Source organism: Ornithorhynchus anatinus, chromosome 16 (genome assembly GCF_004115215.2).
Source record: "Ornithorhynchus anatinus isolate Pmale09 chromosome 16, mOrnAna1.pri.v4, whole genome shotgun sequence".
NCBI lineage: Eukaryota > Metazoa > Chordata > Mammalia > Monotremata > Ornithorhynchidae > Ornithorhynchus > Ornithorhynchus anatinus.
In genome coordinates, this window is record NC_041743.1 from 292,558 (window position 1) to 308,831 (window position 16,274).

Here is a 16,274-nt window from a genome sequence, read left to right on the forward strand (position 1 = left end):
AGCAGAGCACCAACCAGGAAGACCCATCCCAGGGTCTTGGAGGGTGGGGGGCGGACACTGGCATCACCCTGGACTCCGGGCTTCGACGGAACAGCCAACTCGGCCAAGCCGCCCACCGTCTCCCCGGGGAACTCCATTCTCCTCCAGTTTCTTCGAGTTTCCCCTGGACCAGACAGGTCCAGGAAGAAACGCTCTATCACCTGGGGTGGGCTTAATAGGGAGTGGGGCCCCAGCCGGGCCAGAGCGGGACATCGGCAGGGCCCGCTGGTCTACCAATGGCTTAGGGCCACCTTGGCCTGTCTGTCACTGGTTGGAGAGAGAAGTCTGGATCCTGTCGGGCACCAAAAAACCAAACAAGTGGGCCATTCAGCGGAAAGTTTGGAGACATCGACTGCAATTTCTTCTGGATGCAAAGCGGGCGGCTCTCCCTAAAGAAGATTTTCCTCCGACATTTTAAGCCTTTCCCTGCTATTGCTCTGGAATAACTTAGTACAGCATGGGCCAGTTACACTTTGTTCAAATACCACAGATGCGAGCCAGAATGAGAAGACTTCAAACAGGCTGGCACATTTCCCGTCACCCGCACTAAAACACCCATCACTCACACTTTCAAAAATCCCGGCCTCAAACTACCCATTCCGGCCTCACTTTGGACGTCTATTTCCCCCTCTTAGTATCCTAGAAGCCCAACAATAAGCCCAGATGCAGAAGATCTATATTTCTAAGTGAGTTAGAAAATATTCTGGCATCAAACTTTCCACCTGAAAATGAAACACTCTATTTCGGTCCCAGCCCCCTCTCCCAGGCCCCTCCCCATTTCGATCCAGGCAGCCCAGCCCAGAGGGCAGCTGTTTACTCCGCTGCTTTCTTCTCTCCTCTTCCATTGTCCCCTTACCCCCTCCACTCTCCTCACTACCTCCATGGGTGGTCATAACCAATCAATCAATCAATCAATCAAAAGTATTTATTAAGTGCTCAGTGTGTGCAGAGTACTGTACCAAGTGCTGGGAGGGTGCAATGTAATAATAAACAGACACATTCCCTGCCCACAAGGAGCTTGCTCACATCTGCCTCCTCCTTCAAATCCACCAGATCACAGCTCTTTCTATCTTTAAATCCCTGCTCAATGACCCCTCTTCTCCACTGGACTGCAAGCTCCTCAAGAGCAGGGTTCGTGTCTCCTAACTCTACTGTACTCTTTCAAGCACTTAATGTTCTGTCCATAAAGGCCCCTTCCCTTGTGGGTTGAGATAGTTGAGTTGGGTGCATGGGGACTTGGAGCAGAAGTCAACACCCCCCCTCCCCACCCCCCACAGCACCTCAGTCTCTGATGAACTGACAATCAATCCCTTGAAGTAATGGTAGGGACTTGGGATTTTTTCTCCTTGAGGACTCTTGAGAATAGGCTGAGGCTGGAGACCGATCAGGGGAGAGGACAGAAGAGGCCTCTGAAGGTCCCTGGCCCAGGCCTGAAGGAGGCCATAAATTGATGCTGCTTGTTTTCCTGGTTCCCCCTTAGATCCCAGTCTATGTGGTCCCTAATCCTCCCGTAATTTCCAGCCCTGAACCAAGAATCAGGAGAACAAGTTTCTCTCCCGTTCGAGGGCTGGCCGATCCCAGGCCTCCGTGGCATTTGACTCCCAGTAGCCCACTGGCCAACATTTGTGGGTCTCCAGACTCCACAGAGAGGGGTGGACCCCACCTTGGGGCAGTCATAGATGGTCACGGGAGAATCTGGGGAGGACAGATTCCATTGTAAGAAGCAGAGTGGCCTAGGGGATAGACCACAGACCTGGGAGTCAGCTCTGGATTCTAGTCTCAGCTCTGCCACTTGTCTGCTGTGTGACCTTGGGGCAAATCACTTGACTTCTCTGGGCCTGTTACCTCTTCGGTAAAATGGGGATTAAGGCTGTGAGCCCCATGTGGGACTGCATTCAACCTATCTTGTATCTACCCCAGTGCTTAGTACAGTGCCTGGCACGTAGTAAGAGCTCAACAAATACAATTTTTTAAAAAAGAGGGCAGGCCGGCTGGGACCGAGAACTAAGGGTACCCATTGAAACTTGCAGGTGGTATGTTCAAAGGAAACAAAAGGAAACACTTCTTCACCCAGCGGCTGGTACACATATGGAATTAGTTACCATAGGAAGTCTTGCAGGCTTAAGTATCAACAGGTTCCAGAGAGGTTTGGACAGATCCAAAGATGAGCAGGCATACTGAGTCACCAGGGGGCAATGAGGGATGGAGAGAGGAGAGTCAAGGGGGTCGGATGGTCCACGCTGGGTCACCGGGGGGCAGTTTTAGAGATGGAGAGGGGAGAGCCGGGGGTGTCGGATGATCCGGGTTGAGCCACTGGGAGACAGTCTGAGAGAATTAGGGATGTTGGTTCGTCCATGCTGGGTTGCTGGGGGAAAGTCTGGGGTGCTGGCAGGCCCGTGCTGGATGATTGGGGAACAGTCTGTGGGAGAGGAAGGAGAGTTAGGGGTAGTGGATGGCCTGTACTGGGGACTGGAAGAGCCAGGGGAGTCGGCTGATTCACACTGAGTCAGTGGGAGGAGAATCAGGAGTGTGGATGGCCCATCCTTAACCATGAGGGTGAGTGTCCAGGTGGACAACCTGTATTCGATCCTTTATATTTCCTGGGGCTCCCGCTGGGGATAGAGCCCAAGGCTGGAGGGGTCATGGGGCTGACCCAGAGGACATGGCTGAGGTTCTCTCACTCCAATGGCCTCCGGGCTCTTATAGTCCCTGGCACTTCCTTATCGCCACTCCTCGGGGCTGCAGGATCCCACATCTCCGCTCAGTGCCTGCACTTTGGGAGGTAGCATCCAACAGCAGGGCCTCACCTGAGGCCACCCCAGCCAACCGGACCCAACCCAGGCCTCTGCTGAAAAAAAAGCAAGGGTGCTTTCCCCTTCTAAGTCATGAACCAACAAGCACTATTGGTGCCAGCCTCAGACTGTAATCTCCTTGAGGGCAGAGGTGTATCTTTTATTTTTATTATCTGTTCCTAGGGGGGACGCAAGGCGCACTGCCAACAGCAGGTGCCCAGTACAGTGCTACGCCCACAGATCTAGTGACTGAACCTTTTGAGACCCGCTGGACTACGGGGTCAAGGGGGAGTGTAGGAAAAGCCAGTGGTCCAGCCACCACTGCAGACAAGGCACTCAGGGCTGCCAGCGAGGAGGTCCGGGATGAGACAACTGGACGGGGGGGGACGGAGGGGCTGAGCCGGGTCCTAACCCTGGCAGGCTTCACCACTCACTGGGGTGGGGTCTCGGCCAGCCCGGGGGGCTCCTTGCTCAGATGGGCCCCAGGGGTATTGCCCTGCCACTCCGTCCCCAGACCCTCACTCTATTCCCAGGCCCTCGCTCCATCCCCAGACCCTCACTCTGTCCTTCTCTCTCCCCCGGAGCTGAGCTGGTTGTGGGGGTTTGCTTGGGACACGCTTAAAGCACCCTGGGTGATGGAAAGTTTGACTGTTTTCCTTGCCTTCTCCCTCCATCCATCCACCTACCTGGCCCACCCATCCTGCCATCCGGCCCTTAGTCCAAAGGCCGCTCTCCTCTGCATGCCAGAAAGCCTTCAGCCAGCTTGACGGGCCACATGGAAAGGTTTTGCAGGGAATTCTAAGTCGCACTCTGCAGAGAAACCACAGAAACCACTCCACACCTTAGCCTTCTCCCCCACCCCCCGAGCCTGGGATAAAATTACTGCTCTAAAATGGCAGGACAATTCAGCTAGTCTCCTTGCTTGGAGCCAAATCTGAGGCCCGACATTAACTTCAGAACAGAAAAAAATGGTCAACCTCAAAAGAAAACATGTTCCTTTAGGCCTGCAAACCAATAGTACATTCCAGAGACATTCTTCCATTTGAGGAGTCCGGCAGAACTGGGGGATGCCCATCTTTCTGATTGCACTTCCAATGTGAAATTGGAATCAGCGGTCGCCCGGGAAAGGGGAACGCTCCTCGTAGTCACAAATCAGGCCTCAAAGCTCGCGGGGGGTGGGGGGGGAATCCAACCTCAGCCAAGAAGCCTAGTCCTGCCCCCGCCTGAGGAAGGCATGGGTCCCCAGGGCACAGTCTGTGGCGCCTTCCGCAGGCGGAGGATCGGAGAGCCAGTGGAGTCCTCCTTTCCAGACTGCCTGCTCCCCCAGCCTACTGCCTGGCCCGCGGCCCCCAGCCAACTTGCTCACAATCGCTGGCTCCACCTGCATGGGACCAGGTTCATCAGTGTGGACTCCTCACTGGCCCTGGGGAGGGGCAATGCCCGGCAGCTTCTAAGCATGGCTGTCCCAAACGACCCCTGTGACAAGCCCCAGTTCCTCCCTTGGTGGGACCTGAACCGGCGAATGGGGCTTATCGTCTCTCAGTACGCGTTTCCCTGCTGCCCCCAAATTTGCAGGGGCATAGCTGCATCCGTCTAAAGTGCCCAAGTCCAGCTGCATCTACTGACGGTGCCCAGGACCAGCTGCCTCCATCTGTGGTGCCCTGAACCAGCTGCACCAGTCTGTGGTGCCCAGGACCAGCTGCATCCATCTGCAGTTCTGTGGAGTTTCTGTTTTGCTTTCTCAGTGAACCTGATCCCATGCAGCTTTTGGTGGGTGTTCTGAGTCCTGTGCTCATTCAGCTAATAAACTGTCATCCAAAAAAGAAATCCTCATTTTGGGGAATACAAAAAGTCCACTTCTTCCATGGCACTGGGGTGGGGTTTTCAGGCTTTTATTAAGACCGCCTTTGGGAGAACTGAGAGCGTGAAATTTAGAAGTATTAACCAAAGCATGCTTCAGAAAATGATCCAGTCAGACAAAATCAACATCATTTCCGAGGCGAGTTTGCCCCCAGCTGTTAGACCCAGGCTGGGGTCACTCCTGACCCTTTCCAGGAATCCTCAAACATCCCAAATCACGGGGCAGGTGACAAAGGTCAGAGTCCCTCCTGCTCACAACCAGTCCAAGGCAAAACACATTTCCCCACTTGATAAAGTGCCCTCTCTTGATTCTGTATTTAGTTATGTAATTGCCCCAATTTTTTGCATAATTATTGTAATATTGAAACAGAAGGAGTCTAGCAAGAGAGAAAAGGGGAGCAGGAGAGAAAAGGAGAAAAGGAGGCAAAAAGGGAGAGGAAGGTAAAAGGGCACTTAGAAGCATCTTTTTCTTCAGATGCCTGCTCCCAAGCGCTGCATACAATAGGCACTCAATGAATTAAACCCTCCACCCACCTCTTTCTCCTCTTCCTCCCAGGGAGCTTGCCCATGACCCTGCATCAGCTGCACCTTCTGACTCCTCCTTTCGACACACTCTGGTATGACTTACAATTATACTTACAACTAGAGGTCCCAAAATAAACATTTTATGGCCTCCTCAAAAATTGAGGTGGGACAATTATGTGAGTAAATATGGTAATGGCCCCCCACCAACCCCGACCCCAGGAGGGGTCTATGGAATTGGTGGTCCCCACTCCTGAGGGGTGGGTCAGGGTGCTGGGCCTGGTCTTTGTGTACAGGTATCGAAGGGGGCCCCTGGGAGGGACTCTGGGGAGACTGCAGGGAGGCTTCAAAGGGCAAAGTCGATGCTGGGAATAAGAACGTCCAGGGGACCGAAAAGCAGAAGGAAATGGAGGAAGCAGAAACCAAGTGAATTCAATTTCCACTGGGGGCTTTTTCACCCAGATCCCACCCTCCAGACACAGCCAGGACTTTGGGAACGGATTAATTTTGAGACCAAAAATGAAGATGTCAGAGTTTTGGTGGGTGAGTCTTGCCACGTAAAAACATATAGAGAGAGAAAGAACTTTCCTTCGTATTTGAAGAAGGCAACACTGCTGAAGTAAGTTCACCTATGTGTGTGTACGGTTGAAAAAGCCAGTGAGGGACCCACAGACCTGGCTACATTGGGATGCAAAAAGGTTGTCCTTCGTTGTGTTGTTTCACAGATAAGAGGTATCCCTCCATCATCAGGACTTGGGCTTGAATTATTCCTCATTAGTGGTGATGGTTTGCGCTGAGCTATCCACACTCCCCTGCCCAGGCCCTAGGAAGCCAAGAGCATACCTATGTGACCCCAGAAGACAATAGCTCTGTGTGCCCTCCCAGCAGCAGATCACGTTGTGTCCTCACCCAGTTTGTCACCCGGTTTGTTGTTGGGTAAGACACACCCGGTATATCGATCGTTGAGGCCTTCCTTGCAATTCATCAATCGATCTGAGTGCTGACAACTGACCTAAATGCTTGGGAGAAGACAATACGATAGAATCGGCAGAAATACCAAGCGATTGCCGCCACAGAGCACAGGCCCTGACTACCCCACGAGCCACAGTCGAGGCCTGGGCCCCTAGAGGAGATGGCTGAAGGGGGCCTTACTCACCCCAACCCTCTCACTCCCGAGTCACAGTCACCCCCTCAAATCATCAGCATTTCCCAAATGACTTCGGGCCTTGAACCGAACAGCCTCTAGCCTCTGGTTGATTTCCAACTGCCCCCACCTTGAAGGAATGAAGCTATGGCCTGATCAGTGGGATGAAAACATTCATATTTCTTCAATCATCACCAAGGGGCACCCCCAGCGTTCCTAGCATCTTCAGGGCAAGAAAAGTCATTTTGTGTTTCACATACCAGTCAGCACACAGAGGGCTCTGTTTGCCAGTGTGTAGAACCAAACTGCTGGGCGGGAGGGAGGAAGGAAGGGAGAGAGGGGAGAAAGAGGGAGGGAAATGGTATTCCAGCAAATGAAATTAGTGAATTGAGCAGTAGTTCAGGAACAAGAACCCAAGTGACGATTTGAAAGATGAAAGTGATTTGCACAGGAGGTGGAGTCTCAGGTTAACTCTTCCACCTCAGAGCTACAGTCTCTGCTTCCCTTAAAGTGTCCACACTTCTTGTCTCCCAGCTTGAGATAACCTCCTGAGCTTGAGGTGGTCCCTCCCAGCCTAGGATGCAGTGGGAAAGGCCAGGGGCAGCCTGGAGCTACCCGAACCCTCGGCTCTCAGTGCCGGAGCAGCCATGAGGCAGTACCTGAGAGCACGTGTCTGAGTGGTGGAGGGGCTGTGCCCGCAGAAGCAAGGAGAGCCGTCCTTTGCTGCGGGTGCGTCAGGCAATGGCGGTCCCGGGTGTGGGAAAAAAAAGCGGGGTGTGTGCCTCCGTACTAGGTGGGTACCCAGGTGAACTCTGCTTTCCCGACTGCGGGGTTCACCAGGAATGCTGCCTGCCACCCCCCAAACTTGGAAAATGAGCGAACCGTGTCGCTAAACTGCCCAGCAACCATTCCCACTCAAGCTGAGGTTTACTGGAAGGGTGGTAAGTGTGGGGCCAGCAGACTGGAAGTGCCCAGGCCACTGATGGGAAAGCCAGAGTTCAGACGTCTCTGGCATCACCGTGGTGCTGGCGCCTCCATCAGACCTCGCTGTTCAGAATTCAGGCCAAAAATTTCACCCTGAGCCTCCCAGCTTGGCATCCAAAGCCTCCAGGAAAATGGCAGAAAATAGGACCGGCAGCTTGGAACTGACAAAATTGAAAGGGGGATAATTGCCGTAGTTACAGATGTCTCGGAAAACTACCTCTGAGGGATTCCGAACCGCCAGCTGAGGAAGAGGAACGGAGGTGTCATAAGCCTTTAGCTACAGCGGTTACCAAAATTCCACTGACGCACGAATAACGCCACTGAGGCAGCCGGGCCTCAACCTACCCCGGGGTCTCAGTGATCCCTGCCCTGCAGAAAAGAATTAATTCACTACTTCTGGAGGGAAATGCCAGCAGAAACTGAAATCAGTTGTGGAACGCATCATTCTAACACCCATTAGTTCAAGAAGTTAAAAAGTGCCAGTATAACAAACATGATGGCAAATAGCCACCATCCATCCCCAAAGGCAAGGAGCATCTGAAACAGGTGGGAGGGCAGGCGGGTGGACGGGTCGTTTGGGATGGCAAATCGCAATGGAAAGGCTGTCGGTGGGAGTTGCCTGGGTGGCCAAAGGGAGCCCCGCGATGGCAGGGGTAGCAGCGGAGAGGAGAGGAGGACTGATGGCCCAGTCTCCTCCTCTTCCTCCTCTTCGGGGTTGGCCACGGGCCCTGCAATCAACACCAAGGCCAAAGTAGCCAAGACTGGGGCCCTTCGCAGCAGGTGTCGGGCCAGACCAGGGACCCCCCTCCAACAGTCCTGGGAGGCAGGCTGAGCCACCGTGGTGGTGGCTGTTGTGGCTGGAGGAAGAAGATATGGAGGATGAAGAGGATGGCAGAGGATGAGGTTGAATTGCAGGAGGAGGAGGTGAAAGAATTAGAGACTTCTCCTCCTCCTCCATGTCAGTTGCCATATTGACACCCAAGTGGGTGAGGGGAGAGAACAGCATTTTGCTGAGTCAGTTACCTGCCTCTCTTTTGTCCAGGCCTCTTGAGGCCTTTTTTTTTTTCTTTTTTTAAAGGGTATTTAAGCATTACTATGTGCACTGGGGGAGATACAAGCTAATCAGGTTGGACACAGTGTCCCCCATTTTACTGATGAGATAACTGAGACACAGAGAAGTGGAATGACTTTCCCAAGGTCACAGAGTAGGCAAGTGAGGAGGGTCTAGTGGATAGAGCATGGACCTGGAAGTCAGAAGGACCTGGTTCTAGTCCCAGCTCTGCCAGTATCTACCTTGGTCTTGGGCAAGTTGCTTCCTTTCTCTGTGCCTCAGTTAACTCATCTGTAAAATGGGGATTAAGACTGTGAGCTCTATGTGAGACAGGGACTGGGTCCAACCTGATTAACTTTTATCTATGCAAGCACTTAGTACAATGGCTGGCACCTTTAACCAACACCATAGAAAAAAAATTTAACGAGCCTGATTTAGAACCCAGGTCCTCTGATTCCCAGGCCCATGTTTTTTCCACTAAGCCACCTTGCTTCTCAATGCTTCCTCTCCTGCCAAGAGTCTCCATGGCTACTGCACACTTGCCTGGGCTTGCACACGAGTCGTTCCAGGACTGGTTTCACCGACACCCTGGGCAACTACTGGGACTCTAAAAGCCCAAAGGGGCACCCTTGACACCCTTGGGTACCCATTTAACCTTTCCTGATGCCCCCCCAGCCCAACCTCATTGCACTTATGTCCCTGTCTTTATACTCTACCACTTCCCCCTACCTGTAATTTAGTGCCGTGTCCGCCTCCCCCATTAGATTGTGAGCTCCTTGAGGGCAGTGATCATGCCTACTAAGTTTATTTTCTCTCCTGAGAGCTTAATAAGGTACTCTGCACAATAAATACAATTGATTAATTCATCCATCAAGCTGTGCTGAGCCAGCCAGGAGACACTGGAGCCCACAGCCAGCAGGTCAGTTCTCCGGGGGTGTCGGGTTGGAGAGAATGGGCCTAGACCACAGGCCCAAGAGGTATTGTTAGCCCAAGCTGGATGCCATCCCCAGGGATTGGCCCATGATGGAAAACTCTGTCATTGAACCTGACACAGCCTAAAATCAGACGGTGCCTGGAAACAGTAAGGAAATGATGATATAAGTGTTCTGGGACTCTTAGAGAGGCGAGGGGAGGCATATGGACATAGAGTTTGATCCACCCAGTGGGTAATTGCAACCTTCATGGGAAACTACACTCAAATGCTGAATTTGCTTTCATCTGCTCCAAATTGCTTCCATGGGCCCGACAGCTTCGCGGGCTCATCACTTGGAGGAAGGAAGAGCCCGAGGGAGCTGAGTTTGAACATCTCCATCGCAGCTCGATTCTCCATTCACAGAATGAGGACCCCAGATCATCCGGGTTTGGGCTCTAATCAGCCTCATCTAAAGCCCGGAGGAATCCGGCAGGCTCTTGATGGGCTGCCTGGGGGTCACGGCCCTCCTCCTACAGGGAGTCCACCAGGGTCAATCCTCACGGACCCAACACCAAACAGCCAGGGCAACATCTCACTCTTTGAGAAGCCGGGTGGCCTCGTGGAAAGAGCTTGGGTCTGGGAGCCAGAGGACCTGGGTCCTAATCCCAGCTGTGCCACCTGCCTGCTGTGTAATCTTGGGTTCGTTACTTTACTTCTCTCTGTCTCAGTTTCCTCCACTGTAAAATGGGGATTCAATTCCTGTTCTCCCTCCTACTTAGATTGTGAGTCCCATGTGAGACAAAGACTGAGTCCAACCTATCTTGGATCTACCCAAGTGCTTAGTACAGTGCTTGGCTCAGAGTAAGTGTTTAACAAACACTATTATTATTATTTGCCAGCATCTATAGGCAACATAAACCTTGAAATCCCAAACTTCCAGCCCGCGACACAATCCATCCAAGTCTGTAAGCAACTTGTGGCCAACAAATTTGAGGCTGATCTGAAGTGAAGGAGTAACCACGGTCAACATATGGTGCAACCTGGTGAGGAATAGCCTATTGGCTCCCAGAAAAGTCTCACAAATCAATAATTTTCTGAGCACCTGCAGAGGACGCAGCAAATCACCTCGTCCCAGGAAGAACAACCATGAGAACCCACTGTATACTGTCATCTTCTCCCTGGGAAGAAGCGGCTATCACCTCTGGGGACGATTGCCTCTGGGTGCATTTGTGTATCGCCTCTGGGGACGATCGTCTCTGGTTGCATTTGTGGCCGAGAAGGCCAATGTGGAATCCGCAGCCTTGCCCCACCCATGGACAGTTCTGAGTGTGCCATGGGAGTTGTTGCTTGCAGTGTCTGGTGCTGTTTTCACTTTCCTCAAGGCTCTCTCTCCATCTCTTGCCACTCTTGCCATGGGCTGGTCTGCCTGCTACAGTGTCTCCGCATCAACAAAAACTCGTTGCAATAGGCCTCAAGGTTCTCTGACAGGTGACTCCACCTTACTGATCTAGTCTTTTCGCCCCCTGTTCCCCAATTCTCTCTCTTCCCTTCCCCCAAACCAACCTTCAATCAATCTTATCTTTCGAGCACTTACTATCTGCAGAATACTGTACTAAGTGCTTGGGAGAGTACAATACAACAGAATAGCAGACACATTCCCTGCCCATAACGAACTACTTACAGCCTAGAGGACTTCAAGTTTTCCTCACTGTCCCCTTTTCTGCCTCCATCCTCTCATGCACCCTATTCCCCCACCTTGGAACTCCCTCCCTTCCCAAATCCAACAGACCATCACACATTCAAAGCCTTCCTAAAATCCCCCTGCCTCCAATATCCTTCCCCAATCAATTTCATAGCACCCTGTGCCATATAAATCAGCCAACTCTTAGCACTTATGAGGCTATTTTACCCATTCTCAGTGCTCTTTTCTATACGTCTGTTTAATGGTACATTCACTTATTTACTTTCCACTACTCCTGTAAATATTTTTACCTTTGTCTCCCCTATTAGAATGTAAGCATTTCACTTCTTCATGTCGTACTTCCCAAGCTCCTAGTACAGTGCACAGCCCCAAGTGAGCCTTCTGTAAATAACACAAGTGCTACTGATGTGGGACTGAATTTTCTGCTGTTGCCTCAGGAAGGTTACAGGTTGATTTGTTCTCTCAGGTTTAGTTAAATCGAGGTGAGTCCTCAAAACTGAGTTACGCAGAGCCATGTTAAACACAAGAGGAAGTGTCTTTGAAGAGGTTTTCTGATGGGCCATTCCTAGGCATCTGAAGTCAGCCAGTAGTCCAGCTGCCATCCACAGGGCGCCTCACACACACATTAGGTGCCTAATTTACCTTGGCTCACACCAAGGACAAGATAGGGAGGGATGTGGCATGAGCCACCGACAGGGGAGCTGGGAAAAAGGAATTGGACAAGACAGGCGAACGAGACGTGAACGATCTCCCTTCCTTCAGTTAATTTATACCCCCAAACAAATGGAGCAAGCAGGACTTAAACAGCCAGCTCAGACAGAAAACATAAATCCAAAGTGGTTTTCCATTTCTCTTCCTCTAGCCTTGGTTTGTGATTGGGCAGCTTCTGGGTCAGGGGCACCCAGGACTTCACCGCCTTTAAGCACTTAAGACCGTACCCACTAAGTCCTCATACTCAGACACTTCCCTGCCATCTCACAGGCTAGACTGTGTCTATCTATAGACTACTGTACTCTCCCAAGCACTTGGTACAGTGCTCTGCACAGAATAAGCTCTCAATAAATACCCTGATTGATTGATTTGAAATTAAATAGAATTGCAAATTTGAAATTCCTAAAATTTCTTAGGAGGACCCTTGGCCACTCCCTTCACTGCACCAGAGCCACTGTGTCCTCCCTCCCCCATGTCCCTGTTCACTCTGGTGCTACTTCAAGCTTCAAGGCCCTAAATCAGCTCTCTCCTTGACCACCCCACCTACCCTGGCTGCTCTCTTTCTCTCCACACCCCAGTTCACCCACTTTGCTCCTCTCAAGCCAATTTACTCACTGACCCCTATTAACCCCTCCCTCATCCTTCCCTCTCCCCTTCACATCAGGCACCCCCCCATCTTCAAAATCTTTTTGAAATCACATCTCCTCCAGGAAACCTTCCCTGATTAATTGCTCATCTCCCGGCCCTATCTCCGTCCTTTGACCACTTCAACACTTTCGAGTTCATTCATTCAATAGCATTTACTGAGCGCTTCCTATGTGCAGAGCACTGTACTAAGCGCTTGGAATGTACAATTCGGCAACAGATAGAGACAATCGCTGCCCAGTGACGGGCTCACTGTTTAATCGGGAGAGACAGATGGCAGAGTGAAACAGAATGAAACAAAAACAAGACAACATTATCACAATAAATAGAATCATGGGGATGTACACCTCATTAACAAAATAAATAAGGTAATAAAAAATATATACAAATGAGCTCAGTGCTGGGGGGGGGGGAAGTCTTCCAAGCACTTGGACACATACCCTAGCAATTATGAACATATCTTTATACTCTGTTTCCTTCTCTACCTATTCATTTAGTGTAGGTCTCTCCCTCCAGATAAGCAATCGTGCTGCCCCAGGGGCTCAGCAGAGCATTCGCTTTGCACAGAATAGGCCCTCAGTAAAAGCGATTGATAGTATTTACCTGTTCTCCATCCTATTTGAACTGGGAGCCCCATGTCGAGTCTAATTATTTTGCAGTGTGGCCTAGTGGAACGAACACAGGCCTGGGAGTCAGAGGATCTGGGTTCTCCTTCCCTCTCCACCACTTGTCCGCTGTGTGACCTTGGACAAGTCACTCATTACTTTTCTGTGCCTCAGTTCCCTCATCTGCAAAATGGGGATTCGATACCTTTTCACTCTGCCTGATTATCTTGTCCCTCCCCCCAGCACTTAGTAAGTACTTAACAAATACCACAATTATTATTTTCATTACCCCAAGCACTTAGTGCAGTGCTTGGCATATAGTAGCGCTTGAGAAAGACCACAACGATTATTACTACCACGTGATCATGAGTGGGCCCAAAATGGTCGCTTTCAACTTTTTCACGGCTCTCCCCTTCCTGCCCCTCTGCCTCCCAGCAGGCAGGCCGACCCCGGCCCCCTCCCCCTGATGCCGGGGGGCAGCTGCCCAGTCGCCCCCAGGGGACCCGGACCCCTCCCCCCCCAACAAACATGCACACAAACCCCCCTCATTCATTCATTCAGTGGTAGCGTGGCTTAGTGGAAAGAGCATGGGCTTGGGAGTCAGAGGTCATGGGTTCTAATCCCAGCTCCGCCACTTGTCAGCTGTGTGACCTTGGGTAAGTCACTTAATTTCTCGTGCCTCCGTTACCTCATCTGTAAAATGGGGATGAAGGCTGTGAGCCCTAAGTGGGACAACCTGATGACCTTGTATCTACCCCAGCGCTTAGCACAGTGCTCGGCACATAGTAAGCGCTTAACAAATACCAGCATTATTATTTATTGAGCACTTACTATGTGCAGAGCACTGGACTGAGTGCTTGGAATGGACAATTGGGCAACAGATCGGGACCATCCCTGCCCAAAGACGGGCTCAACGTCTAAACGGGGGAAACGGACAGCTGAGCAAAATGAGACCACATCATCGACATAAATAGAATCAAGAAGATAGACACCTCATTAACTTGCCAGCTGTGTGACTTTGGGCAAGTCACTTCACTTCTCTGTGCCTCAATTCCCTCATCTGTAAAATGGGGATGAAGACTGTGAGCCCCACGTGGGACAACCTGATAATAATAATGTCGGTGTTCGTTAAGCGCTATGTGTTCTAAGCGCTGGGGGAGATACAGGGTAATCAGGTTGTCCCACGTGAGACTCACAGTTAATCCCCATTTTGTAGATGAGGGAACTGAGGCCCAGAGAAGTGAAGTGACTTGCCCACAGTCACCCAGCTGACGAGTGGCAGAGCCGGGATTCGAACCCACGACGTCTGACTCCCAAGCCCGGGCTCTTTCCACTGAGCCACGCTGCTTAGAACAGTGCTTTGCACATAGTAAGCGTTTAACAAATACCACCATTATTATCATTAACAAAATAAATAGGGTAATAAGTAATATATACAAAGGAGCACAGCGCCGAGGGGAGGGGAAGAGGGAAGAGCAGAGGATGGGGAGAAGGGGGAGCAGAGGAGAAGGGGGGGCTCAGCCTGGGAAGGCCTCCTGGAGGGGGCCTCCCCCTTCCTGGAGTGCTGGGTCACCAAGGGGCCGGGGCGAGAGCGGGGGAGACGCCCTCCCCGGGCCCACCAGTGAGACACGAGGAAAGCGCGTGACCCCACACCCCTGCGGGACCCCGCCCCCCCAAAAATCTGGCAGTGACGTCATCAAGGGCGGGGTCTAAGGGGGGCGGCCACCTGCAGGACGCCGCCGCCGCCTGCAGGGGGAGCTGTTCATTCGTTCATTCCGTAGTAATAATAATAATGATGTTGGTATTTGTTAAGCGCTTACAATGTGCGGAGCACTGTTCATTCATTCATTCAATAGTATTTATTGAGCGCTTACTATGTGCAGAGCACTGTACTAAGCGCTTGGAATGAACAAGTCGGCAACACATAGAGACAGTCCCTGCCGTTTGACGGGCTTACAGTCTAATCGGGGGAGACGGACAGACAAGAACAGTGGCAATAAATAGAGTCGAGGGGAAGAACATCTCGTAAAAACAATGGCAACTAAATAGAATCAAGGCGATGTACATTTCATTAACAAAATAAGCGCTGGGGGAGAGACAGGGTCATCAGATGGTCCCACGTGAGGCTCACAGTCTTAATCCCCGTTTTCCAGATGAGGGAACTGAGGCCCAGGGAATAATAATAATGTTGGTATTTGTTAAGCGCTTACTATGTGCCGAGCACTGTTCTAGGCGCTGGGGAAGATACAGGGTCATCAGGTTGTCCCACGTGAGGCTCACAGTTCATCCCTATTTTACAGATGAGGGAACTGAGGCCCAGAGAAGTGAAGTGACTTGCCCACAGTCACCCAGCTGACGAGTGGCAGAGCCGGGATTCGAACCTATGACCTCTGGCTCCCAAGACCGTGCTCTTAATAATAATAATAATAATGTTGGTATTTGTTAAGCGCTTACCAGGTGCAGAGCACTGTTCTAAGCGCTTGGGGAGAGACAGGGTCGTCAGATGGTCCCACGTGAGGTTCACGGTCTTAATCCCCATTTTCCAGATGAGGGAACTGAGGCCCAGAGAAGTGAAGTGACTTGCCCACGGTCACCCAGCTGACGAGTGGTAGAGCCGGGATTGGAACCCATGACCTCTGACTCCCAAGCCTGGGCTTCTTCCACCGAGACGCGCTGCAATAGTATTTCTGGAGCGCTTCCTAGGTGCAGAGCACTGGACTCAGCGGTTGGAATGGACAATTCGGCCACGGATAGAGACCATCCCTGCTCACCGACGGGCTCACAGTCTAATCGGGGGAGACGGACGGACAAAAACGAGACAACTTCATCACGAATAAATAGAATGAAGGGGATGCAGGGGGCGAGCGGCGGGTCCGGGGGCCTCACCTGGTTGAGCTGGGCGGCCACGAGGGCGGGCTCCCAGTTCTTGGAGAGGGAAGGGCCAGAAGCCGCCCCCTTGTCCTTTCTGGGCGCCATGCGGCGGGAGCCGGAGCACCGGGGCTCGGGGGCCCGGCCGGCGTCTCTGTCGCCATGGCTACCAGCCCCTCTCCCCCTCCCCGCGGAGCCTCCGCCTCCGTCTCCATAGCGACGGGGCCGTGATGGGCGGGGCGGCCTCCGCCGCCCAACGGGGAAAGGACTAATAAGAATAATGCCGCTCTCTGTTCGGCGCTGACTCTAACAACAATAATGCAAGTCACTTTACTTCTCTGTGCCTCAGTTCCCTCGTCTGTAAAATGGGGATTAACTGTGAGCCTCACGTGGTACAACCTGATGAGCCTGGATCTCCCCCAGCGCTTAGAACGGGGC

General features: G+C 52.0%; 1 protein-coding gene across 5 annotated transcripts in view; it reads right to left on the reverse strand.

Moving 5' to 3' along the window:
* Nucleotides 1-15,984, reverse strand: part of SPAG17 (sperm associated antigen 17) — an 80,619-nt gene extending 64,635 nt beyond the window's left edge. For 4 of the 5 annotated variants that reach the window (XM_029080227.2, XM_029080231.2, XM_029080226.2 and 1 more), the window contains exon 1: nt 15,855-15,984. In XM_029080227.2, coding sequence (XP_028936060.1) covers nt 15,855-15,944 — 90 coding nt within the window. In that variant the 5' untranslated portion in view covers nt 15,945-15,984. Of the gene's footprint in view, nt 1-3,517; nt 3,642-15,854 lie in introns of all 5 variants that reach the window. The other variant, XM_029080228.2, reaches the window with a different exon arrangement.
* Nucleotides 15,985-16,274: the final 290 nt, after the last annotated feature.